Here is a 25,691-nt window from a genome sequence, read left to right as displayed (position 1 = left end):
ACAGATATATTTATTCCTCTGGCACATGGGTTGCCACACGCTGTACGCGTGCGCCCAGGCCTGCCCTCTCCACCCACACGTGGCGAGTCTGTCCATCACTGTCCCTGGCTGCAGCAGAGGCTGGGCAAGCCACGACTGGCACAGGTCCTTCCCTCCTGCGGATGCCGGGAAGAGGGCAGGGATGTCAGGAAGGTGCCGCAGTGAGGGGTACTGCCCGCCGCCCCCACACTCCAGCCCCAGCACTTGGGGCAGTACTGGGCTCCGAGGGTCTGTGGCATCAGTTAGATGGCTTGGTGGGTTAGCGGGGGCCTGGTCAGATTGTCGATCAGCACAGGGAGGGGACAGAAGGCGCTCACCTGCCCGGGCTCCCCAGCAGGAACCTGTGGGGACAGAGATGATGCCATCAGCCATGTCCCCAACACACCAGTGCCCCAGCAGCTCCAGCCACATGCGCTCACCATTCCCCCCGTGCTGCCACCGCCTCCTTCCGCACGAGCCTCTTCTTGTCATCCAAAGGCTTGGCCAGCGCCCGGATAACTCGGGCCTTGTACGGGAGTAGCTGTAGGACAGAAAGGACTCTTGGTGAGAGAGATGGGTGCTGGCTGCCCCCCAGGAGGAGGTTTGGGACCCCCTTGCCCATCTACATGCAGGAGCAGGCAGCTGCAGGAGCACTTACCACTGTTGTGGGCAGGCTGGTAAGCGCATGGGCACAGCGCAGGGCGGCAATGCGGACATCCTGCAACAGACAGGGGTGAGGGCAGGGGCAGGGGTGCAGGAGAGGGGTTGGGGGGGGAAGGAAGGGGCACACGCACCATGGTGGGGCTGGAGGTGAGGCTGAGGAACTTGGTGACCAGTGTGTCGATGTGCAGGCTCATGATCTGGGGAGCTTCGAGCAGCAGCGGCTGGAGGCAGCTCAATGTGGAGAGCTGCACCACACGGTCCGAGCAGGACAAGGCCTCAAGCAGGAGGGAAAGCAGCTGTAGGTGGGGAGGACACAGGAGACATGAGTAACTCTCAGCCATGGATTCTGCGCTGCTGCAATCTCCCCGTCAAGGCTGGTTCTCACCGTGGGCAGCTCTGTCACCAGCACGGGCTTGGGGAGGTGGTTGAGCACATGGGACAGGCCCTTCAGGTAATTGGCCTTCACGTCTGCGGAGAGCAGAGATGGTTACAGGCAGCCAGGGAAGGAGGGGACGCTGGCTCAGGTCCCCTGGGTAAGGGGTGGGGTGGCGTCACAAGTTGGCCGCTCACCGGGGCCAGCCCCGTGGAAGCCCTGCACCAGCTTGGGGACGTTGTCCATGAAGAAGCGCTGGCGGAACATGATGCGCACGTCGGCGTGGCACCCCTTGTGCAGCACGTCCGGGGACTCGGCCATGAGCAGTGAGAAGCCGTCGGCTGCAGCAGGGCCCAGTTCCGTGTCAGCCAGCAGGCCCAGCAGCTGTGAGGGAGAGAGCCCTGAGACGGGGTGCCCTGCCAATGGAGGTTCCCAGCTGGCCATGGAGGGAGCAGGCAGGCTCCTTAGACATCACCCAGCCCCACCGCTGCCTACCTTGTCCGTCAGGCGGGAGCTCAGGGGGTGGTAGCGCAGCACCAGGGCTTTGGTCACCTGTGCAGGCAGAGCAGAGTCAGCACCAAGCTGGTGCCCCCGGCTCTTCTCCCCTCCCACACCCAGGCCAGGCCTTACCCAGAGCAGCAACATGAGTGCCTGGGTTCGGCGGGGCCCCTCCGCTAGGCCAGGCTCCATCCTATTCACTGCAAGCCGCAGGATCTCATCCAGCTGCTGCCCTGGGGAGACAGAAGGGGCAGGCTGAGCCATTCCTCTGCCAGCAGTGGGAAGGGACCCATGGCATCCTGTCCAGCCCCCTTACCTGCTGGGTGCTTGTTCACCAGCCCCGCGAAGCACTTGGCAGCTGTGGTGGCTGTAAAGGGGCAGTTGCAGGAGCAGCTCAGCGCCAGCAGCTCCCGGAGCAGCCGTTCCTGCTGAGGAATTGCCACCTGGAAGAGACACAGAGTGTGTTACAGCCTGGCGCCACAGCTGGTCCCTTCCTCTGCCTGTGGAGGTTGCTGTGGACCCGGGCAGGAGGGTGCTTGGTCAGGGCCCCTTCTCGACCCTGCTTCCCACCAACTTACGTTGCGGGGCAAGGAGCAGACAAAGGCCATGAGGAGGGCAACCAGGCGTCTCTGTGCCTCCAAGCACTCCCCATCCTGCAAGGGAAGAACAGCACCCATGTCATCACGGTGCTTGCTGCCAGCCTGTGCTGACATCCTCACTCCCTGCCCCTGTTCTGACACCCCAGCCCCAAGCACCCAACACACCTCGAAGGGCTTGAAGGAGCAGGGAAAACTGTTCTGGGGCAGGAAGGAGACCTCTCCATCCAGGAAGAGGGGCACCACATGAGACACGCTCTGAGCAGCCAGCCTAGGAGAAAGGAGACATCGCAATGTGCTGCTCTGGGAGGGTCACCGGAGAGCTCCTGTGCACCTCCCAGGAGGTGCAGGATCCCCGGAACAGACAGCAACAGCAGGGACACAGCCTGCCCCCTCCCCACAATGCAGTGCCCAGTGTCCCACCCCACGTCACTCACTCAGGGCTCAGGTGAGTGGTGGCAGCACTGATGACTGGGACCATGGCAGCCAGCACCTCTTCCTCCAGCAGTGCCTTGCCCAGCAGTGGGTGGGTGCTCCCTGCAGGCAGTGGGAGGAAAAGCACATGCTGAAGCCCACTGCCTGGAGGCAGGCACAGCCCTCTCACCCACACTGGCCCTGGGGCAGGGCTGCTCTGCCTCTGGCAGCACAGGGAGTTGCCTACCCTCCCCTCTCCTGCTCCAGCCCCACACCTACCTTGCATGGCAGCCTGCACGGCCATAGCCAGCAGGCAGGGCACCACTGTCTGGTGGTAGTACCAGCAGCCCTCCGTGTCCTGCTGGCACTGCAGGGCCACGTGGTGCAGGCTCTGGCACACAGAGACCATGTCCTGGGTGTTCCTGGCCTCGCTCCCTGCAGGGCACAGTCATCATCATACCAAACAGCCACTGCACCCACCCCGGACCTGTGCCGGCATCCCGGAGCAATGCAGCCCTCCCTCCTCCCATTCCAGCGGTGGGATTCAAGGCCCAGCCCTGGGCTCTTCGCCCTACCGCCATCCCCACTCTCTCCCAGTTGTCCCCAGTAACGCAGCCAGCTCCTGCCCAGATGCACCCTGTGGAGCTGCCTAACACAGGCTGTGTTACCTTTCTGCACCTTCCGGAGATGCTGCAGCAGGACAGGGACAGTCTCCCTCACAATGCTGGTGTGGGTGGACACGGCTGCCAGGGCCTGCAGGCAGCGCTGTCGCAGGGAGCAGTGGTCTTGGGAGCTCTCCTCCTCCCGCTCTGAAGAGAAAACACACTTCAGATGGGTGCTGGGGTGACCCCAGGCTCCCTTCACCCAAGGGCATTCAGGGCCCAGACCCTGCCGGGTTGGATGGGGTGAAAAAGCATGGCAGAACTAGCAGATGCCAGGTCCAAAGCACCCTGCCTGCTCTGTGGCTGGGCAGCTCCTCACTGCAAGGGTGATCCTGCCCGCACAGGCTGGTTGCCAGCAACAGGCACAGCTTTCCCTGTGCCAGCACTACAGTGCCTGTGCTGTGACGCCCCCAAGGAGAGACACTGACTTATGCCATGTGGCACAGCTCCACTGTCTGGTAGGAGCCAAATGGGGCTGGGACAGGCTTCACCCTGAAAGCAGACATCACTCCCTTCCCAAGGCTGCCAGCACTACCTGACCGCAGCTCTTCTTCAAGCTTGGGTACCATGCGTCCAGAGAAAACCTTTGGGTAGATGGGGGCCAGAGATCCGGCTGCCTCCATTGCTGCTTCACTGCCAGGGGGGAAGAGAGCAGGAGGGGTGGTGTAAGCACTGCAAACCCTGGGCTGCTTGTACAGTAGCTGCAAAGATCTGGGCCAGAAGATGCTTCAGAAACCCATTTCTCAGAAATCTGCCTTCTTCACCCTACTGCCAGGCAGAGCAGAACCTTCTACTTTGACAGGCCCAGACTTTCTCATTTCCAGCCCAGAAATCACCTGGTTTATCTCTTTGCTCTTATACCCACGTGGTCTTTTAGTTCAGACAGTTCCTGTGCCTTCCCCCAGGCTACAGCCCCTCTCTGCAGCAAAGCCAGGCTTTGTTCCTCTCCCCAGAGCATGGGTGACTGCAGTGGCACCAGCCTGACCCTCACCTGCTCTGGGAATCCTCCTCATGCAGAGCAAGATGAATGAGGTGATCCACAACCAGCTCCAGGTCGGATGGAGACAGGAAGCCTGCAACAAGAGCCATAGAGGGATCCTGCCCTTGGCCACAGGCAAAGCTGCCAGTGTTCTGGCCAGCATCCTTCCCCCTCGTCCAGGCTAGCAGCAATGCAACAGCATGCCAAACACCACAGACACAAGGTGTCCAGCACGAACAGGCAAGAGAGAGAACAAGTGTCCCTGGAGCTCATGGCCTGGGTAGAAAATGCTGCCACTGCTCCTGTGAACGTACAGGCAGCAGGCAAGGACATCCCAGCAGCCACATGGCACCACATCTCCCAGAATAGGGTGACACCTCCCTCTGCCACCCCAAGGGAAACAAGGCACCAACCTTGCAGAGAGCCCAGGACTGTCAGTGCCCTGATCCCGACCAGTTGCAGCTGCACACTGGGATCCGTCAGCGCCGAAAACACCACAGAGCAAACTGGGGCTCGGAGTGACAGCAGAGCGCTCTCATCTGGAGTGAGAGGCATGGAGTCACTGCCTGCACCTGGCTGTCACTGCACAGCCACCACCACAGCACCTGACAGACCCTTCCTGGGGCCCTGCTGGTTGACACCCAACCATGCAGGGTCCCTGGGACATGGCAGGGGTTTGCACATGCAGCCACCCAGCTCAGTGAGCTTTCCTCCTCTGTCAGCACATGGGAAGGTGAGGTCAGATCAGCAGCCCCCTGGGACATGGATGGCTCCAGAGGGACCAGTCAGCCTCACCTTCTTCCACATCCCCCCACTTCTGCTGCAACTCCAGGAAGCCCAGCAGCATTTCCAGGATTGTCCTCCTCTGGCTGCTCTGCAGGGACACAAAGACGTAACCCAGATCACCGTCACTGCTGAGATAGAGCTACGCCTCAGCCCAGCGCTGCGAGGCCAGGGGATGCCCACGGGGTCCCCACCTGCAGCCAGGGCCAGACACTCCACTCCTACCAAGCCCTGCAGAGCCAGTGGGTGCACTCAGCCCTGTTGCCTGTGACTGCAGAGCCCGGGGTGCCCCTCACCTGCGGGTGCTTGGTGTACTGCTCCAGCAGCAGGGGCAGGACGCTGCAGGTGACGTGGTGGTAGGCACGGAGGGAGGCACCCGCTGCTGCCTGCAGGAGTTTGGCACTTGGCCACACCAGCTTCATGTCAGGCTCGCACAGATGGTGCCTGCAATCTGAGATAGGCTGGGCATCAGCTGCACCAGCAGAGCTCCTCTGCCTCGCATGCAGGGACACAGCTGATATCTGGGCTGGGACACGCTGCCAGAGCGCAGCTCTGAGATGAGCTGCAGCAGCGCCTCCCCAACAGAGCTGCTTCCCCCAGCTCCAAGCCCACAGCACAGCTTTGGATGTCCCAACCCCAGCAGAGAGGAAAGCAACTCAATCCAATAGCCACTTCCTACTGTGTCCCCTTCTCCTCCCTTCCTGCAGCCAATTCCCTTGGAAAAACCAACACTGGCTAGGAGAGCTAGAAAGAGAAGAAAGATGCTTCAAAGAGAACAGGAGGTCAGATCTCTATCTAGGAGCATGCTTGAAGGCTTGGGGCAGGGCAGGTCCCTCTGTTAGCTACCTTGTAGGATGCTGCTGAGGAAGGAGTCTAGCAGGTCCTCGGCGTCAGAGCTGAGCACAGAACAGGAGAGGCAGGCAGAGAGGGCGTGCAGTGCAGCCAGGCACTCCGCCTCGACCTTCTCACTTGCTGTCTGGAACACCTGCAGGAGAGGTCGTAGGGTGCGCTAAGCTCCATGCTGATCCCAGCTGCAGGCTTCATGCTCCCAACGCGGGCTGAAGGGCTCAGGCTCCCGCCTTGCTTCCCATATGTTTTGAACATGCAGTGTGGCACATCCAAGCCCCAGGTACATGCTGATGGAGCTGGCCTGTCACCCCTCTTTTCAGATGGGGCTGTCCAAGGCCCCACGTGGGGTCTGCCGGGAGATATGGGGCCTGCCTGGTCTGGCTGTGAACTCCTCCTCAGCAGGAGCCCAACTGTGGTGGAGCATTTGTTAGGGGCCCTGCAGTACTCACCTCCCTGCGCAGGGATGACCAGAGGCTGGGGAGGAATTCCTGCAGCTCCTTCTGCCCGTAGATGGCACAGCAGGCAGTCTGCAAGAGGGAGCCAGGAGAAAGCATCAGAGAGAAGCCAGTACTGGGAAGGCATAGAGCAGGGACTGCCTATCTTGGCAGGCTCGTGCTGATCTGCACAAACCACTCAAGGAGAAGAAAAAGAGGAAAGAGTGATGCAGGCCAAACTAGGACCCTGGAAATTGTGGCTCTGCAAGTGAGAGTCTCTGGCTGGCAGGGCCAGCTATGGGCTAAAGGGAATAGGGAATCCCTGCTTACCAGAGTCTGCAGGGAGTCAAGCTTGGCACTTTGCAGGTCTGAGTCCATCTTCTCAATGAGCAGAGGGAGCAGGAACTGCAGAGAGAAGCACTTACACTCAGCCCACCCTTTGCACCACCTTCTGCATGCTCAGCCTCTGCCAGGAGAGCAGAGGTGAGGGATATCTGCAACAGGCAGCCCCTCCCCAGGGTGTCAGCATCAGCACCCTCCCCAGGCCCAGGAGACAGGGCTGCCCTAATACAGCCTCCTGGTCCCAGTTGTTCCCATCCCACAGAGCCACAGCCAGAGCTGCAGTGCTATGAAATGCAGAAAAATGGGGTGCTCAAGAAATCCCTAGGAGCTTCCTACCTCAGCAAATTGGGGCGTGGAGGCCAGTACAGCCCGGAGGCTCAGGATCAGATCTTCTCTCTGGATGCCATGAGGGTCATTGGGGGGCTGGAAGGGATGCACAGAGAGCAGGTCACCAGTCAGGAAACCTTCCAACCTAGCCATCAGCCAAGCTGCATCACCTTATCTCCAGCAAGGCAGCAGCAATGCCAGTCACTGCAACCAGCTTGGCACTGGCCTGTCAGCCCGGGTACCACAGCTCACAGCTCAACACTGCCCAGCCAAGATTCTTGCCCACCCTCTCCTCCCATTCCCTGGAGGGGACACAACCCCGTGAGAAAACACCAGAAGGAATAGGCTGTGGCACACGGCAGATTCACTCACTGGAGTAAAATCAATTGGGAAGTAGCAGGACGTCACTTCAAACAGCTCCTCCACAAAGGGACCTACAAAGAGAGGAGAGGGAGTGAGCAGAGATGCTGGGCAAAAGAGGCACAGCAGCCATGCCTAGCACCCACAACAGGCTGGCTCTGCAGCTCCTAAAGCATGTCAGGGACAACCCCAGCCCTGGTCAGACCCAAAGGCTATCCCTTCAACAGGTCAAAGAAAAGCGACATGTCTCCCAGTCAGCTCTGCACAGCAGGCACAGGCTCACCCAAGGAGTAGTTCTTGGCAATGAGATCACGCACAATCTGGAAGGCCACCAGCAGGTTGCGGGGATCCTTCTCCCCATCCATCACCTGGATGAAGCCGAAGGTGAAGTCAGCACCCAGGCCCTTCAGCTCTGCAGAACGAGGGAATGTGAGCACAGCACCAGACCTTACCAACATGGCATGAAATCAGGCCGGTTTTCCCAGCCCCACAGCTCTTCCAGTTCTCCCCAGGCAGAGCAACAGAGCCCTCGGAGAAGGCAAAAAAGTGCCATTTTCCCAGCCTGGGCAACCCCAGTGTTTCTGCTACCTGCACCCTCACCTTCCTCCCTGGTGCCCATGAAGTTGGTGATGATGCTGTAGACGGTGTGGCGGTCCAGCTGCAGCAGGGACTGGAGGGAGGAGCACAGTAATCAAAACAAGCTTCCACATATGGCAGCACTACTACCCACCACCCAAGGGCAGCACATGCCCTTGAGAAGAGGGCAGGACCCCCAGCTGCTCAGCTGCTGCTTCCTAGCACACAGGTCTCATTTACCACATGCAATGTGTGCACATGCCTATGCAATGGCACCTGAATGTGACTGTGTCCATTCTGAATGCAGCGTCATAGTCACACCAGGGCCACATATGCTACCCAAGGCCCTGCCAGTGTAAACAATTTTTAAATTGGAGGAGAATCTGGGGGCTGGGGGCACTTAAAAACAGTCTGGAGAATAGAGCAAAGGAAATAATTCCCCCAGGGCTGAGAGAAGAGAGGACAAGGGCCAAACAGGATCCTCAGCTGCTGTCCACCTCTCGCTCTGCAGTGAGCCATGCTGTCTCTAAGCTCAGCAGAAGCACTGCACTGCTGCTGACTATGCCCAGTCCTCAGGGCAGGCAGGCCATCCCCAGACACCTAGGGAGCAAGAAGCAGGGATGGGAGGATGGGAAATCGCATTGCTCACCTGCACATGTACCTCCTGAAAGATGGCTTTGAGCACAGACACCGCTAGTCCTGGGGACAGCACCTCACACATGCTCTGAGGACAGGAAAAGAAAAGCAAGAATAGAAAACCGTGATGGCAACCATATAACAGAGCTCCTGCTTCTGTACAGTAGCCACCTGCAGGATCCTCTCCTACACCAGAGCGAGCTCACTACCCCCATAGACAGGGAAGGACAAGATGCCTATTATCTGTGCTGCTCCCTAGAGTGGCCAGGGAATCCTTGCCTCAACATCAGCACGGAGCAGGAAATCAAGGCAGTCTCCTCTTCCCCATACCTCTGCAAGGGGCACAGCAGGAGCACTGAGGAGACAGGGCAATGCTGCCAGGCCAGGGCTGACAGCCCAGCCAGACCCTGCTCAGCGTGCTGCTCCCACTTGTACCCAGGTGTTGCACCTCCCTGGCACCACTGTGGGCTGGGGGACGTGAGCTTACCAGTGCTCGGAGTCCCTGGAGCACTGAGGGGATCACAAGGTGATGATCTTGCAGCCGGTTCTCATAGAACAAGACCAGATGCAGCACTGTCAGAAACAGACACCAACTTGCGTTAGTCCTGGGAAGCGCAGCTGCTGGGCGCCAGCCCCAGCTCTGTCAAAAGCACCTGCCGGATGAACAGTGAGCACATCTCGTGCTGATGAATGGGACAAACTGCCACCGTTGGGTGCACCCACCTGGCTCCAAAGTCTTCGCCCTCCCCACTGTGAGCAACCCATGTCTGACCGCAGCGAGGCAGCACCCACCTCTGGCCACTGCAGAGGTGCTGGAGCTACCCAAGAGGGATTTGCCCTGGCCTGTCCAGACACGTGGGTAGACACCAGCAGTGAAGCAGCAGACGCCTCCTCAGCCGAGGCTGGAGGATGTTGTGGAGTGGGGTGCAGGGCTGGAGCAGGAGCTCTGGCTTCCCCGCACTCAGCTCCACAACACGTTCCCGGCCCCTGAGTCACGGCCACGGGCGCCTGCACACCCCGTCCCTGGGGAGTGGCAGCAGGAAGCAGACTGGAAAAGCCGGCTAGCAGCATCCTGCGCCCACAGCTGCTGCAGAAACTCACCCCCCCAGGAGGCAGCCTGACGCAGCACTTGAGAAATGAGCTGCATGAGGAGGGCCACGAAGGGAGACGGGGGCAGCTGGGGGTGTCACAGCAGCCTCCTGTAACCTGACAGGGAGCTGGTTCTGCCCACCCTGCTCCAGAGCTCCCAGTGACTTGGCTCTAACCCAGCTCGCTCAACTGCCCTGACTCTGCCAGGCATCCCCACTGAACTTCCCCACCTCCGGCTGCCCCTCCGGAGTGGGCACCCCAGCACCCATCACAGTCGTCACACCTGACTCCAGCTACACTAGTAGCTAGTCTGTGTGTATTCTCTCTGCACAGCTGCTCTCAGCCCTGCCTAGCACCAGTCTGAGACTTCCAGAGCGCCAAACACCAAGGACTAAGCACCTTTTACTCCCATCCTTCCTCTTCTTCACCTCACTTACTAGCTGCGCCCCCCTGCCTTGCCAGCCTGCCGGCACAGGTTCAGCTACCCACCAGCAAGTCCAAGTCAAACTTTGGCAGCACTTACTGGCTTCCCCCACTACCAGCCAGTTGCTATGAAGAAGCCAAACCTTCTCCTTGCCTCCATGAACAGGGCATCTTCCTCTCCCCACCCCAGTCCTTCACTCCACTCTCATCCTTACACTGATCTCCCTTCCTCCCCAGGCCCCAGGGTTCCCCCAGAGTTAACCTGGGCAGGCCGCAGGGCTGAGGCATGACTCGCTTTGTGAAGGATGGTTTTCCTGCGCTGAATCACCACCCAAGGATTTTGACATGCAGATGTGTCCCCAAGGCGTCCCACGTGGCGCTGAGCACACCTGGGTGTGCAACACCCACACACTGCCAGGGGCACCAGCTGCAGCCCAGGGCTTTGGTGTGTTCAGGGAGTGACCCGAATTGTGTGGTGAGGTCCACAAAAAGGCTGCAGTGTGAAGCTCTGTGCCCTCCTTGGACTTTGACTCTTGAGAGACATGTACAAAGTTGTCACGGTGCTAAATCAATCCCTTTGCCAACAGTAGGACAGACAGTCGAGTGGCACAGGCTTTGCCCCCAACCTGCTGGCAGCCACTCAGAGGCCCGGAGCAGCCCTTACCTTCCTTCTCCTGGAGCACGGAATAACATTGGAGCAGGACTTGTGACAGCAGCTGGATGCCTCGCCCTCGTGTCCGAGGATCTGTGTTCTCCAGGCAAGACCTAGCGCCAGCAAGGAGAAAGGCCAAGAGACCTGTTGTGAGCAGGGACACCCAAGCAGGAAGCACATCCTGAGCAGACACATTATAAAAACAAAGAGGTGCTGCTCTCTGGGCAGGGGGGCGGTGGCCCAGTCCTGCCTGACTTGCTGGCAGAGTGGAAGCAGACTCCTCTTCCCCTGACTGTGCTGCACATATGCACCCAGCCCCAGAGCCATGCAGCAATAAATCCAAGTTCTCAAGTCAGACAAAAGAAATTGTTCTTGCACCATGCTCTGCACCTGAAACTCAGGCTCCCAAGATCATGAGGGACAAAAAAGGGCAAAGCCTCTCACAACGAGGCAAACTCTGCCCCCAGCTTTGTAGAAATGAGCCTCCTCAAGTCCCAGGCCACGACAGCTGAGTGCAAGCCAACTCGTGACATGGTGATATGCAGCTGTGCTCAGGCAGCTCCTGCTGGGGACAGTCCCAACTGAGAAGTGCTCTGCGGCTCACTGCCTGCCACAACACCTCTCCTCGGTTCTGAGAGCATCAAGAACTGCTCTGGTCTTGCTCTTTCCCAAACACGTCGCAAATCCTAGGAGGGCAAAGCACCACTCGGACCCCATGCTGTGAGCGGGCAACATCCTTACAGGCCTCTGTGCTGCGGTGTGTCTACCAGCGCTGAAGCTAGCTCATCCTGGACGAGCATGCACGCTTTTCCTTCCCACTGTCCCTCCTTGTGGGAATCTCCCCTGCAAGGCTCTTACATGACGTATAACATGTATAAGGCTTTTCTTACCCCAAGGCTTCCACAAGCTGCAGGACAGTCCAGCTTCCATCTTTCACTCCTGGAGAAAGAAGGTAAAGAGAGTGAACCAAAGAGACTCCCAGACCATCAGTCAGGCATGGTGCTGGAGACAGATGCTGGGAACGGCCCAGCACCACAGCAGGAAAGGCTGGCCGGATGCCGGCACCTTGCTAAGCACCAAAGGAGCCATGTGCACTGAGCTGGTGGAGCTGCCTCCAGCCCTGCCTGTGAGCACGTTTGGAACTGGGAGCTACCTCAGCTGGATCAAAGCTGCACAGGCAGCAAGGGGTGAACTTCCCTGCGCTTTGCCTCTGCCCTCTTGCCACAGCCTGGCTGCATCCATGACCAATGCATAGCTCCCAAGGGAAGCAGCCTCGCTATGGTCCACTTCGCCGAGATGCCAAAAGACGCTTCTCTAATGTGAGCAAGCCAGGAGGAGACAGAGAACAGCTCCCAGGTGCTTCCCAAGGGAGAACTGGACAAGCAAACACCCCAGACACTAGAGATCACCCAGCTTCCCATCTTGGCTCCACCACCTCCACGCTATGCTAAGCAAGAGCTGCACAGATTCCCTCCAAGATGGAGGGCAGGGAGAAAGGCACCTTTGTGGTCCGAGGTAGACAAAGCATTGGGACTCCTGGAGTCTATTTCCAGCTCTGACTCAGACACCCTGCCAGGTTGCCTCACTCACCTCCTGCCTCAACATTCTTGCAACTCAACTAGGGGAAGAGTCACTCCTCAGCTTTGGTAAGGACCTGCTGCATCCTACTAGAGCCTTGGCAGAAGGGCAGGTGTTCCACTCCTGTCACCCACCACCAACGTGACACCTTGCCAGTAGGAAAGCTCTGTGTGTGCCCTGTGGTCAGGCATGGGCTGGGAGGCAAGGGATTGCCTTACCTTCAGCCCTCCAACCTGTAGCTCAGGTGGCAAGGAACATTGCTGGGAAACAAGCAGCACCTCTCACTCTCTGCCTGGACAAAACAACTTTCCTCCACAGCAAAAGCACCTTCCAGTCACCAAGGCTCACTGCCTTTGCCCAGGAGCTCTTCTGGGCACTCCAGCGGGTTCTGTTCATCCCTCTGCCCTGCTGTAGTCTTGCCTACAGAACTGACAGGGCACCCACCCCCTCAGAAGCCTAAAGGTTTCATTCAGGGCTTTCCCAGGCCTTGTCTCAGCTAGTGTCTCCTGCTGTTGCAAGCTTTTACTGGTTCTTCTTAAGCAGTTAATTCCAGTATTAAGTCATGCTGTTCATCAGAGAGCAGTCTCTCGGGATGGGAGAAGGGATGACAGTGTTTTCTGACAGCAGGCAGCCCTGGCTCCAAAGATAGAGCTTCCAGTCCCACTTGGCACAGCAGGGAGAGGGAGCCTGGACTGAGAGACAGAACAGATAAGGGGAGCTGCAAGGAAGAAGAGGAGCCCAGCAGGTCACAGAGTCAACAGGCACAGGCTGAACAGGGGATGCCCTGAGTGACAGCTGCAAGGTCCCGGCAAAATTTATTGCAGAAGAACAACAGTGCAACAGCAAGCAGGTGCTTGTGCACCAGCACAAAGCAGAGTGCGCTGCCGAGAAAGCTCATACAGCCCCTTCACACCCAGCATCCCAACATCCCACTCTGCAAGCTCATGAACAGCCCTCGTGCCTCTGAACTACTGTGGAGAAGGGCCGAGACAAACACTGCCTCTGTGGCCAAGCACTCCACCTCTCTGCGTTTTGAGAGACTGAAAGCAGCATCTACACAAAGCTGCTTGTTTCCTAATCAACAGGAAAGAGCTGAAGTGTAATGATCAAACCACAGCCAGCTATTGATGCTCCCCGTGGTTAGGAGCCCCTTCGCTTGGCTACGGCAAGAGAACTTGCTCTGTTCTCAGGGACCTGGGGGTGCAACCAGCTTTGCCTCACGTGGAATGACTATGCCAGACCCAACAGTGCAACCTGCAAGCGCTGCCCCTGCTCGCTGGCAGAGCTGCGCAGGCCACGGTGTAAGCACAAGCACAGCTATAACTGGACCTGCCTCATCAGCACAGCAGGCACAGTGGCGAGCCTGTGAAAATTCTGCCTCCACATCTGGCAGCAGCGTGTCCCCAAGGTTAATTACACACCTTGAATTCCAGCACTCCCTTTACCAGGAGGGGCTGCCTTCCTATTCTGGTGTTTCTGTAGTCCAAGAAGCTAAACAGAAGCCAGACGTTTACCCTTTGCTGCATTATGACTTGGAATCAACCTGCTCCCTTTCCTGACACGTCTGTCCCCCTTTCACTCAGTGTCCTTCTAGACATTAATCACTTCTGCAGGCTTTCCATTCTTGTCTTCCCCACATCCTCAAAACGTGAGCACAGCATTCACAAGGAGCGCGTGATGCATTACTGTAACATCAGTATCCATCTCTCCCCATCTTTTAACAAAAACAAGTTCAGCCTCTGTCACCCGCTGACCCATGCAGCCTGAGCTGCCTGTGACAGCACCAAGGCCTTTCTTCCACTTGCCAAGTTACACTCAATTTAGTACTCAGCAACACATGGGAGAAGCTCAATATGTTTCTTCCAACAATTGCACAACAGTTAGGAGAAAACCTCCCCTTTCGCTCAAGGATATGTGATGCAATTTAATACTTTCTGATGTATGATTCTATACGAGGTCAGAGGGACCAAAGGACACTTGCAGGCTCCCTTGCTTGTCAAGGTACGTTTGTCACAAGCGCCATACGGCTGACGAGGAGGAGGGGGCTGGGGCGGCTCTTCTCTTTGTATGTCTTTGAAGAAACAAAGGTTTCTCTGGGCACTTCTGTAACATGACCACAGATGACAAGAGTAGTTGTAAGGTTATCTTTCTCCCTCTCTATGCCAAATATATCAGAGGCTTTGTGCAACTCTTTTGCAACATCTTGAATGTCACACAGTTTAGTGAATTCCTCCGAATTTCCTTGGCATTTTCTTCACTCTGCATTACACAGACCAGCAGGTTATCTTCCCGTTTTTCCAGCTCATCTCATCACCAAGATACCATGGATCAGTTCACAAGCCATCAGTCCTCGGAAAGGTCTATAAACTACCCCTCCATGTAATGTAGGCTACGCAGTCCTTCTCTGCTCTCTCAACTCCTTTCCAAAACATGCTGAAGCCACTACCTAGAAACACAAACAATGCCATCTTATCCTTAAAAAGCCACGTTCCTGAAGCAGCGAATTCCCTAAAGTAACAAAGTCACCAAATTGCTGCTCCAAGCAGAAAGACAAATTAACCAAGGAAATCAAATGCCTCAAGGCCTGCCAGGAAAGGAAGAGAAACCACAGAGAGGGCAGTCAGGGAAGCAGAGGCCACCAAAGCCAGCACATCAGTCATCTACCACAGCATCTCAGCAAGGCCAGGAGAAGGCTCCCTTCCCACTGGCACCATACCAGCCATACCCAGCACCACCCATAGCAGCTCCCATTGCACCCTAAACCTCCAGTGCCATGGCCTGCAGCCTCGTGCTCCTGTCAGCTCATGCATCCCATGCCAATCCCCCAGCCTGAAGCCCCATTCCCTGCTACATGCCAGCCCCTGGCTCAAGACCTTCAGTCCCACCCCATGCTCTAGAACAGCCCTCCAAAATCCTGACCCAGCCCACAGACCCTGTGACTCTGTCTTCACCTCAGCTCCCAACAGCCCCATCTCTACCCAGACCCACCACTATCTCAGCCCTAGAGCCACTCACCATAGCTACTGCCCAGCACTTACCCCACGGCCCCTAGTCCTCATCCCCCCTTTCAATGCCCAGCTCACTGCAGGCCCTACCCATTCCCCCATGCCCTGCTCCACAGCCATGCTGTGCACCACAGCCTCGTGCCCTATCCCACAACCAACGGCTACACTCTGTCCCACGCCCCCGCACCCTGCCGTGCCCTACCCCACTGCCGGGCCTGTGTCCGTCCCCATGTCCTGCCCCGCAGCCCCACGCTCACCCTCAAAGCCCACCCCACACGCGCCCGTCCCGCCCCACCGTCCCCCAGCCGTGCCCACGCCCGCCCCAGGCCCGGCCCCGCCTCGCGGCCGCACCCGCAACCACACCCGCCCGGTACCTGCCGCCACCTCCGCGGCGCGGCGGTCCTGCTGACCGGCCACGAAGTCCTGGACGGAGGCGGCGAGCGCCGCAACTCCCGCCCCGTCCCCGGCCCCGGCCCCGGCCGCCGCCATGACACCCCGCGCCCAGGGCAGCGGCCGCTGGCCCTCCCGCCGTGCGCATGCGCTGGGTCCTCGCGCCGCGGGCGGTGACAGCACGCGCACGCGCGCGGCGCGAGCACCCCCTCCTCACACACCCCCCCCCCCCGCCGCCCCTGGTGTCGGGGAACGGCGCGATACGGCGGGGCGGAGAGGACAAAAGCGCTCCGGGAGCGAGCGGGCGCGCGCACGTGGGCGGTGCCGGTGGCGGTGCCGGTGCGGGCGGTCACATGCGCACCTGGGGGGGGCGGGGCGCGGCGCGGGGTGTCTCCGGCGCCGGGGCGGCCCTGGCGCTCAGAGCTGGGTGCACGGCTGCACGGCGACGGGCCCCGCGGCTGGGCGCAGCGCGGAGCCGGCCCGGCCCCATGCCGAGCGCCGCCGCCGTTGGGCCCCGCCATGGGCGGCTGCGTGGGGCGGCAGCGCCGGGAGCGGCCCGCCGCCGGGAACCCCCGCAAGCGAGCAGGTGAGCGGGGCCGGCCCGCCTGGGCACCCCCGGAATCGCGGGCACCGAGGGAGGGGGTACCTACGCGCCCCTGGGGGTGGGGGGCGCGGGGGGACCGTGGGCACCGGAGGGGCACAGCCCCGGGGCGCCGGGGGTGCCGGTCCGTGCCCCTGGGGGTTCCATTGCGGTGCGCGGCCCCAGGAGCTGGCAGGCACCGCGGCGCCCGTCCCCGTGTCCCGGGGGCATTGCAGGGTCAGGGCCGGGGTGCGCGGCGCGTCCTGCCCGGCCCTGCTGGTACCGGCTCCTCCCGGGTGCTGGCTGGGGGGCCTTGTCCCGGGGGACAAGCAGAGTGGCGGCTGACCCCGGTTTGGGCTCGGCGGTGTCCCCTGGCACGCCGCGTCCCGCAAACTACGGGATCCCTGCCCGTCCCGAGTCAGTGCTGCCCGTACACCGGGGTACTGCCGATGGGGACGACCCCGTCCCCGGTGTCCCGGGGCTTCGGGAGGCTTAGGGAGCAGCTGCGCGGGGGGAAAGTGGTGCAGCCCCGCGGCTCTCCGGAGTTACCGACAGCCGAATTCCCGGGTGCCTTGAGGCACCGCCCCAGGATGCTGCCCCGGAGGGTCCTGGAGGCCACGGGGATGGGCATGGCTACCTGCCGGCGGAGGGGACGTGGGCCGGCGCGGTGAATCACGCCTGCCTTCCTCTCGCTCGTCTCCCCGGCCGGTGCAACCGCAGCCGGTAATTACCGTGTTTATGGCAAAGCGGTGGTGGGCGGCGGGAGAGGAGGAGCAGGAAGCGTGTGCCCGGGGACGGGGCGCCCCGGCCCTCGCCCGCAGCTGGGATGCAGGCAGCAGGGAGGGAGGTTTTCCCGTGGGATGGTGCCTGCCGCTCCGGCAGCACGTGCGGGGTGCCTGCCATGCCCGCTGACCATGGGGAGCAGTCCCCACCGTGTGGGGCTCCAGGTGTCGCCAGCCCGTCCCGGGACGCCCTGCTGGCTCGGGGTAGGTGATGGTCCCCCATGGAGCCAGCAGCCCTGCTCCCCCTGGGGCTGCAGCCCTCCAGCCTGGCACGCTCCGGCCCTCAGGGTTGCAGGTGCCTTCTTGCAGGTGCCAGCGAGTCCTGGGGTCTCCAGCTGACCGTTTGCTCAGTTCTGTGTGGATGTGGAGCCATTGCCTCATACCTTTGGGCTGCTGTGGCTGGGCTGCTCAGACCCTGACATCTGGATCCATGTGCTCCCCTCCTGTGCCAGGCAACAGCCAGCTGCAGAGCCTGTGTCTCTGTCACCACCACTCACTCCCTGCCAAGCTCTCCTGGGACGGGTCATGGTCCCCTCCCGGTGCCCCCAACAGCTGCTGTTTTCCTGCTACATGTCCCTCCCCAGGGGAGTGGGGCCATCCCTGGTGCCAGGGTGCCCAGGCTGGCTCCTGCCCTCGCTTGCATGGTGCCACCAGCTCACAGGAGCCACTCGGTGGGTGGCGGAGGATGAAGCAAGGCAGCAGCTGCCCTCACCCACAGCATGGGGACATGGCCCTGGGCCCACAGGTCCCAGCATGTGGGGACCTGCTGTTGGTGGGGAGGGGTGCACTGTGTGCTCGCCTCGGCTGCCCCAGGGGCCCTGCCAAGCAACCCGCCTGGGCTGTTCCTGCTGGGGTTCACTGTGACCCCCTGCAGAGGGGTCCTGCCAGCGCTCCCCACAGCAGGTGACAGCACTGTCCCTGGGGTGGCCAGCCTGCTGCAGCAGGAGGAGCTGGGGATGCCGGTGGCACACAACATCCCAGCCCTGCCTGGCCCAGGAGGGGACCAGCTGGCACTGCTGGAAGCCGTGCCACGTGCCATCTGGCTGGGATCTCCTCCGTGGCCAAGCCAGCCTCCAGGACCCACCAGCCAGGGCTGCTCTGCTCTGTTCTCCCCAAGGCTTCAGCCAGGCAAGGAGGGAGCCCTGGGGCAAGGGCGTACCTGGGCCACAGCCTCCTGCCTGGGGATGCCCACAACTGGGCCTGGCGGCGGGGGGCTGAGCTGCAGGCAGAGCACTGCAGGCACAGGGCAGGAGGCAGGCAGGTTGCCAGCCAGATCCTGTTGGCTTGAGTCCGGGCGCAGCGAGCTGCTGGACCTGTCCGGCAGTGCTGCCATGGCGGGCAGGGGCAGAGGGTTGCACAAGGGGCCAGGAATAGAGCAGCAGGAGGTGATTAGAGGCTGTGGGGCCCTGGCTGGGCAGCAGCAATAAATAGACAAGGCTTAGCCCCTGCCTACCTGGGCAAGGCTGCTGGGCATGCCTGCCCGCATGGAGTGGCCACAGCCAGGCCCCACAGCTCTGTTCCTGCTGCCTCGCCTGGACCAGCCTTTGCTGTGAGCGAAGCCGAGAGGATGGTGCCAGCTGGGAGTACCACTGTGTGTGACGGTCCCGGCTGCGAGGACGCATGCCTGAGCCCGGGTGGCTGTGGCAGCATGGAGATGTGGTCCTGGCTGTGTCCTTCATGCTGGCCATAGCTGCTGCTCCACTGCCCTCCTGGGGCAGGTGCCGCCTCTGACCTTGCTCTGTCCTGCGGTGCTGCAAATCCCTCCTGCCCAGCACCGTGACTGCTGAATCGGCAGCGCTGGATGCAGCCGGCTGCCCTCACTCCTCCAGGGATGCAGGCAGGATGCCGCCCATCAGGGATGCTCAGCCTCCAGCCCTGGCGTAGCTGAGCTCTCCTGTGCCCCATGGGGACCCCGTGGTGGGTGCCAGGTGTCATATCCAACCCTGGGCTGGGTGCTCGTTGGGGAGGTGGATGCTGTGCTGCCTCCAGTGGTTTTGGACAGGGTGGGATGGGGCTGGTACAAAAGAAGGGTCATGTAGCGCTTTCTGTCACCATACACTTTCTGAGGAAAAGCCACCTGGGGAATGTGACTCAGCCCGCAGCTGGCAGTGGTGGCTGTGGCCAGCGGCTGGGGTGTGTGGCATCACCTTGCCTGGCAGGTCACTGTGTGGGCACAGACATCCTTCCTGCCTGGCTCGGGCTCTGCGTCCCCCGTGTCCCGTCCCCGCAGGAAGGGTGCTGGCTGGCTGCCCCAGAGAGAGGGGAGGCAGGAAGGAGCTGTTGTCACTCATTGTCCCCTGCTCAGCTGGGAGTGACAAGAGCTCCTTCCTACCCCACGCTTCCGGCCCAGCCGTGTGGCTGACGGGATGGGGCTGTTCCCACGGGGCTGCAGCCTGGTGTAGGAAAGGCAAGGCAGCGTGGGGCTTGCATGGGGGGGTGGCCCAGACATCTGCGGCTGTGTCCTGGGCAGTGTCAGCTGCTGGGGGTCCCTGGAAACATAGTTGGGGGCTGCTTCATGGAGAGCCTGCTCACTTCAGCCCATTGCTGAGGCTGCTGCAGGCTGGCAGCACCCCCGCAGTGATGCCCTCTGCCCCCCTGATGCCCTGGATGCTGTGCCCACCATCTTGTCCAGAGCTGGTCCCTGCCACACTGGGGTGGGCAGAGAGGACAGAGAAGTCCTGCCCCCCCTGCCAGGGCTGCAGCTGAGCCCCCATAATCCTCTTCCCGCTCCGACTCACCGGCTTATTTCCTGGCTAATTCCCCAAGCTATAAATACAGCTCTGCCTCAAAGGGCCCCAAGGGCCCACAGCCACCCTGCGGGGCAGGGGCTGATCCCCTTACCATGGGGCAAGGGATGCCACTTGGAGGGCAGCTGCTGTGGGGCCAGTGGGACCTTGGGCAGAGCTAGCTTTAGCCACGTTCCCCCTGCCTGTGTTGGGGACTGTCCTGTCCTGTGCTGGGCAGGGCAGTCTCTTGGACAACACTGTGCATGGTGCCCCCAGAAGCCCATGGGGAGGGGGACTTGGGGCCTGGGGGGCTTGTGGCCCAAGGGGGAGCCCCATCCTTCAGCTGAGCATCCCACCCTCTCCCCAGGCCGCAATGAGCCCCTGAAGAAGGAGCGTCCCAAATGGAAGAGTGACTACCCCATGACAGACGGGCAGCTGCGCAGCAAGCGGGATGAGTTTTGGGACACGGCGCCTGCCTTCGAGGGCCGCAAGGAGATCTGGGATGCCCTGAAGGCAGCTGCCTATGCCGTGGAGGCCAACGACCACAGCCTGGCCCAGGCCATCCTCGATGGAGCCAGCATCACCCTGCCCCATGGTGAGGGATGGCTTTGGGGGTGTGGGTGGGTGGGTGCTGAGTGCCCCATATCTGGGCACATCAGGGTCCCAAGTTGGAGAGGAGAGGGGTTCCCGGCTGCCATCCATGCAGCTCAGTCCAGCCACGGGGGGCAAGGCAGACTCTGCCCCGCTGCCTGGGCTGGCCCCATACCCATCCATGGGGATGCCTACCCACAGCATCTCACCCCACCGTCCCCAGGGTCCCTGACGGAGTGCTATGATGAGCTTGGCAACCGGTACCAGCTGCCCGTCTACTGTCTGGCACCTCCTGTCAACCTGATCCTGGAGCGGAGCGAGGAGGAGGCAGCGGAGCCAGCCGAGCCCCTGCCCAATGCCCGGCGGGAGTTTGCCCTCAAGGTGCGTCTCTCCACCGGCAAGGACCTGCGGCTCAACGCCAGCATGGGTGACACCATCGGGCAGCTGAAAAAGCAGCTGCAGGCACAGGAGGGCATTGACCTGGCCTGGCAGCGCTGGTTCTTCTCAGGCAAGCTGCTCACCGACCGCATGCGGCTGCAGGAGACAAAGATCCAGAAGGATTTTGTTGTGCAAGTGATTGTCAACCAGCCCCTGCCGCCCAGGAACTGAGCCCCCCCGCACTGGTTGCAGGGAGAGGGCAGGGGGCTGGGGTGCAGTGGCACCTCTGGGGCTACCCCATGCCATGTCCCAGCCCTGCCCGAGCAGGGGCAGCCCCTGTTCCACCCCCGGGCTGCCCCCAGCCTGGGTCACCCCCCAGGAAGGGCTGCATGGGGCTGTGCCACCACAGTGGTCCCTCTCAGCTGGGGACGTGGGCACATGCTGTGTTTGCTGCAGGAGGTTTGAGGCCAAATGTCTCCGGGGGGGTCGGTGTGGCTGAGGCCCCTCTGCTGGGCTGTGCTGTCAGGGAGAGGCTGTGACCTGCTGGGCTCCTGCTCCCCATGGCCAGGAGGCCCCAGGGTGCTGGGCTGAGTGGAGATGTCTCCCCTCTGTACATAGTATGTATTTATCAATAAAGCCTTTTCATCCTTCCTCTGGCCCTTGGGGCGGGGGGGCGGGGCTGGCTGTCACCCACAGCCATGGGAGGTCCATGTGCCCATCCTGTGTCTGCTCTCATGTCAGGATGCGCATGGGGTGGCCAAGGAGAGCTGGGCTGCCCCAGCTCCACTCCCTGGTGCCACCCCAACCCTGTCCTGTCCTGTCAGCCTGGGCTCTTTGCCTGCCTAGAGCATTCCCCAGCACTGCCACCATCATCCCATTGCCCGCTCTGTCTGCTTGCTGGTGTGGGGCCACCACCTCACTTTCCTGGTGTTCCTCTTCTGAGGTTTCAGCCTGTGTTACCCAGGGCCAGGTGAGACAGTCCATGGAGGGAGGACAGTCCCGGGACCACCTTTGCAGCTGCCATCACCTGTCCTGGTGAAAATGGCACCTTTCTGCAGCTGGAGGCTGTGGCACCCATGGGACAGGGCACCCAAGGTTGTCCCTGGGAACTGCCCAGGAGATTGACAGTGATGTGTCCCCATCTGTCCTTCCCCCAGGTCCTGTGCCGGGAGCCAGTGCCCAGGGCATTAACTGTCCCGGCACAGGGCAGCGCCGGCCTCATCTTTCAAAGCACAGTGCAGGGGGGCTGAACAGTGTCCCCGCTGCCGGGAATAGCTGCCAGCTCTGCCCACTGGCCCCACTGCCAGGCTGCCCGTGCGCGGCAGGAGAGGCCGGGCAGCCACCGGGACCCTGGCAGGGCTGCGCGGGACGCTCTGCACCTGAGGTCATCCCCTAAAGTGGCACAGAGGGGCTGTGCCTCCTGCTGCTGGCTGAGAGGTTTGTGGGGGCCCCATTGCCTCCCTATAGGGTGGGCAGCAGCCCCCCCTCACCGTGTACCAGGAAGCCTTGGGTGATGCTGGTGGGTGCTGCAGCATCTGGTTGCGTGGGGATGGGGTGATGTGAGCCACGGGGAGCATCCTAGCTGCCCAGGGCAGGTGGCATGGGCACAGAACACCCAGGGCCCTGCTCCACCGAGCCTCTCTGGACTGGCTGCCATGGACTCTGTGCGCCCCAGCTCCCTGCACCCAACATGGGGGTCCCAGACAGCCTGTGGGGGGGCCATTGGTCTCTTTAAGAGGGTGTGGGGCCAGGGAGGTGATCCAGGGCCACCAGAAAGCAGGAGGGTGAGCTCATGGCAAAGCTGCCCCAGTCATGTGGAGCAGCCACAGCTGTTGGTGCCCTTGGGCTGCGGGACGGAGGGGCCGGCAGCATAAAGCTCCGTGGCCAGCAGAGCCGCCGGCAGCGCTGGGGAGCCAGGGCTGGGAACTCTCTGCCCGTGGTGGTGAGGAGGAGAGGCCGCATCCTGCACGGGGCTGTGCACTGCAGGCAGACATGGAGCTGGATGTGCAACGGGCCAAGGAGCTGATCGAGCAGAAGCTGGCGGAGGAGGAGGAGGAGGAGAAGGTGGGTCTATAGGGCAGGGGGACCTGCCCGGGCTGCAGCGGGGACCTGCCTTGCGCTGGGTCCATCCTTAGGGACTCAAGTGCGGGGAGGCTGGCACCGGCCCTGCCACCCTGGGGGATGCAGCAAGGTGACCAAGGGCTCTCAGGGGCATCAGGCTCCCAACCGGGAAGCTGTGGCTGAGCAGCAGGCAGGTGCCCGGCTTGCCAAGCAGGGCTGGTGGGCAAGCATAAGTCCGAGGGCTGGTGGGCATGACGGACACCGCAGTGGCGAGCTATGAGCCGTGCCCAGAGCCACCTCCACTGCTGGGCTGGGGCTGGAGGCGGTGGGGCTGCTCTGTGCCCAGCCAGGACCATGCAGCCCCCGCCCCATGTCCAAGCAGCGACTCAAAAGGGATGGCGAGCGGGAGCTGCCGGCCGTGGAGCGGATGAGCACACCCGAGCTGGAGGATGAGAAACGCTGCGGCCCCAGGAACCGGGGCCTCGAGGCCGTCAAGGTGAAGGGAGTCAGGGTGCGGGGGGTACTGGGGGACAGCTGGGCATGAAGGCGAATGGGGTGCTACATGTCCCCCCCAGGGCCAGGAACGGGTGCGGAAGAGCTCAGTGGACCTGCGGCGGGAGATCATTGATGTGGGGAGCATCCAGCGCCTCATCGAGCTCCGCAAGCAGCGCCGGCAGCGCCGGGAGGAGCGGGCGGCCACCCCTGAGCCCCCCGAGCTGCCTGAGCCCCTGGAGATTGTATGTTGGGGGGGTCCCAGGGTGTGGGTGGAGTGCTGCTGGGACAGGGGCTGGAGCGCCCATCGGTCAGCCCCTGGGTCACTCTGCCAGCCGGGGACCTCCCCGGGGAAGCGGGGGGGGGGACCCCGACATTGTCCCCTCTCCTGTGCCCCTGCAATGCCCCAGCCCTGAGCCCATCCTGCCACCAGGAGGGTCCTGTGGAGCCGGAGATCTTCCTGCGAGCTGCAGTCCAGGGCCAAATGCGGGTGATTGAGAAGTTTCTGGCAGATGGTGGCCCCCCCGACACGTGTGACGAGGTAGCATCCCCCACGGCCACTGGCCGCCCCCGGCCTGTGCCCTGCCGCCATGCCCTGCCGTGCCTGCTGGCAGGTGCTGGGACCCCGGGATGGGGCTGGGCGTACGGCTGGGCTGGGGGGGTGGATCCAGCCACCAACACGGCACTTCTTCCCCCCAGTTCCACCGCACAGCACTGCACCGCTCCTCGCTGGAGGGACACACGGACATCCTGAAGAAGCTGCTGGACAGCGGGGCCACCGTTGACTTCAGGGACCGGGTGAGGGCAGATCCTGCCCCCGTCTCCATGCCAGCCTGAGCCTCTGGGCACAGTGCAGCCAGAGCAACACTGGGGTTGGGGCCCCCGCAGCAGGGCAGTGCTGTTCCCACTGCCGAGGTGGCCATGGGCAGGGCTCTGCGGGCTCAGCCCAGGCACGGGGACCAGCTGGGGTGGGGGTATTCCCCACCATGACATGGCTCTGTGCACGCAGCTGGACTGCACCGCCGTGCACTGGGCCTGCCGAGGTGGGCACCTGGACGCTGTCAAGCTGCTGCAGGACCGTGGGGCAGACCTCAACCTGAAGGACAAGGTGTGCAGGGCAGAGCCCGGGGGCATGGTGCTGTGCCGGGGGCATGGCGCCGTGCCAGGGGCATGGGCATGCCCCAGAGGACCAGGGCTTGCCCTGTGCTGGGTTAGCAGGGGTGTGTGCTCATCTCTTCTGGTGTCCATCTCCCCTCTCCCCAAGCTGCTCAGCACCCCCCTCCATGTGGCCACCCGGACTGGGCACCTTGACATTGTGGAGCACCTCATCCACTGCGGGGTGGACATCAACTCCCCAGACAGGGTGAGTGCCACAGCCACATAGCCAGCACTGGGGGGAAAATGCTGATCCACCCTCCCTTGGCTGATCCCTCTGGGGGCTCCCAGTACCCGCAGCGGGGCACGACTCTGCCCCAGTGTGTCAGCAGCCACAGTCAGGGCTGGGGTGGGCACTGTCCCCCTTGTCCCCATGGGGAGGTGGGTGTGTGGGGAACCAGGGAGCAGTGCTGGGGACAGGCAGGGGGTCCCTGTCCCCAGAGTTGGACCACAATCCCCAGCCAGGGTGCATCTATCACAGGAAGGTGACACAGCACTGCACGATGCCACACGGCTCAGCCGCTACAAGATCATCAAAATGCTGATCCTGCATGGGGCTGACATGATGGCCAAGAACCAGGTGATTGGGGGGGGCAGCACCCAGGCCATTTGCTGCCCCATCATATCATGCCACCCCAGCCCCAGCCTCTCTCTGCCTGCTCTTGCAGGCTGGCAAGACCCCGACGGACCTGGTGCAGCAATGGCAGGTGGACACGCGCCAGGCACTGGAGACCAAGGAGCAGCCGCAGGGGGAGATGGAGGTCCCTGCATGACAGCACTGAGCAGGAACCAGGGACCAGGCTCGGCTCCGAGAAGCAAGCCAAAACTTGTTCATGTCAATAAAAGCCAGCAAAGAGCAGTGTTTGGTTCCAGGGGTCTGTGGGGCTGGGCAGCCTGCACCAGGGATGATGGGGCTGGGGAACTGGGTTATCTGGTTAAATGGCAGCACAGACATGCCTTGTCTCCTAGCACAGGGACTCAGGCATCAGTGACACCATGGGGCCAGGACACGAGTGGTTCAAGGATGGGACTCCTTGCTGCGGGATGACCTGGTTGCTCACAGTGCTTCAGAGTCCCACATGGGCAAGGTCAGGGAAGAAAACTCCAGCAAGGGTGGCTCAACACAGGGCTGTGATGTGCTGGAGGCTGGGTTTGTGCCGGGGAGCTGTAGTTGTACCCCTGCTGGGCAGCCACTCTGCGGGGATGGATGGCTGCTTGTTCTCCTGCCTTCCCCACTGGAGCCATCCCTGGGGGGACATGGTGGCCCCTTCATAGGATG

The 25,691-nt window shown here is 61.6% G+C and overlaps 3 protein-coding genes across 3 annotated transcripts; 2 read left to right on the top strand and 1 right to left on the bottom strand.

Annotated features, from left to right (window-relative positions):
• Positions 1-352: 352 nt before the first annotated feature.
• On the bottom strand, positions 353-15,746 carry MMS19 (MMS19 homolog, cytosolic iron-sulfur assembly component; the record flags this gene model as incomplete). The annotated part of the gene is made up of 31 exons (XM_082002532.1): positions 353-380; positions 459-559; positions 677-736; positions 813-977; positions 1,067-1,149; positions 1,252-1,438; positions 1,550-1,606; positions 1,685-1,785; positions 1,869-1,995; positions 2,131-2,205; positions 2,317-2,419; positions 2,586-2,685; positions 2,842-2,997; positions 3,231-3,371; positions 3,760-3,857; positions 4,216-4,297; positions 4,617-4,742; positions 4,999-5,077; positions 5,283-5,437; positions 5,833-5,971; positions 6,285-6,362; positions 6,600-6,674; positions 6,948-7,034; positions 7,311-7,372; positions 7,582-7,710; positions 7,899-7,968; positions 8,524-8,598; positions 8,998-9,083; positions 10,687-10,787; positions 11,565-11,613; positions 15,632-15,746. 31 exons carry the CDS (start codon positions 15,744-15,746, stop codon positions 353-355), a joined length of 3,090 nt encoding a protein of 1,029 aa, XP_081858658.1.
• Positions 15,747-16,166: 420 nt separating this feature from the next.
• On the top strand, positions 16,167-20,935 carry UBTD1 (ubiquitin domain containing 1; the record flags this gene model as incomplete). The annotated part of the gene is made up of 3 exons (XM_082002156.1): positions 16,167-16,233; positions 20,103-20,330; positions 20,550-20,935. The coding sequence occupies 3 exons, from the start codon at positions 16,167-16,169 to the stop codon at positions 20,933-20,935; spliced, it is 681 nt and encodes a 226-aa protein (XP_081858282.1).
• A 1,761-nt stretch (positions 20,936-22,696) lies between these two features.
• ANKRD2 (ankyrin repeat domain 2) lies at positions 22,697-25,286 on the top strand (the record flags this gene model as incomplete). The annotated part of the gene is made up of 9 exons (XM_082002065.1): positions 22,697-22,768; positions 23,151-23,261; positions 23,341-23,502; positions 23,691-23,798; positions 23,957-24,055; positions 24,267-24,365; positions 24,522-24,620; positions 24,894-24,992; positions 25,081-25,286. The coding sequence occupies 9 exons, from the start codon at positions 22,697-22,699 to the stop codon at positions 25,183-25,185; spliced, it is 954 nt and encodes a 317-aa protein (XP_081858191.1). The 3' UTR covers positions 25,186-25,286.
• Positions 25,287-25,691: the final 405 nt, after the last annotated feature.

Source organism: Phaethon aethereus (genome assembly GCF_964289735.1).
Source record: "Phaethon aethereus genome assembly, chromosome: 7".
Lineage (NCBI taxonomy): Eukaryota > Metazoa > Chordata > Aves > Phaethontiformes > Phaethontidae > Phaethon > Phaethon aethereus.
Note: the sequence above shows the minus strand (reverse complement) of the source record. Positions and strands in the feature narration are given on the sequence as shown.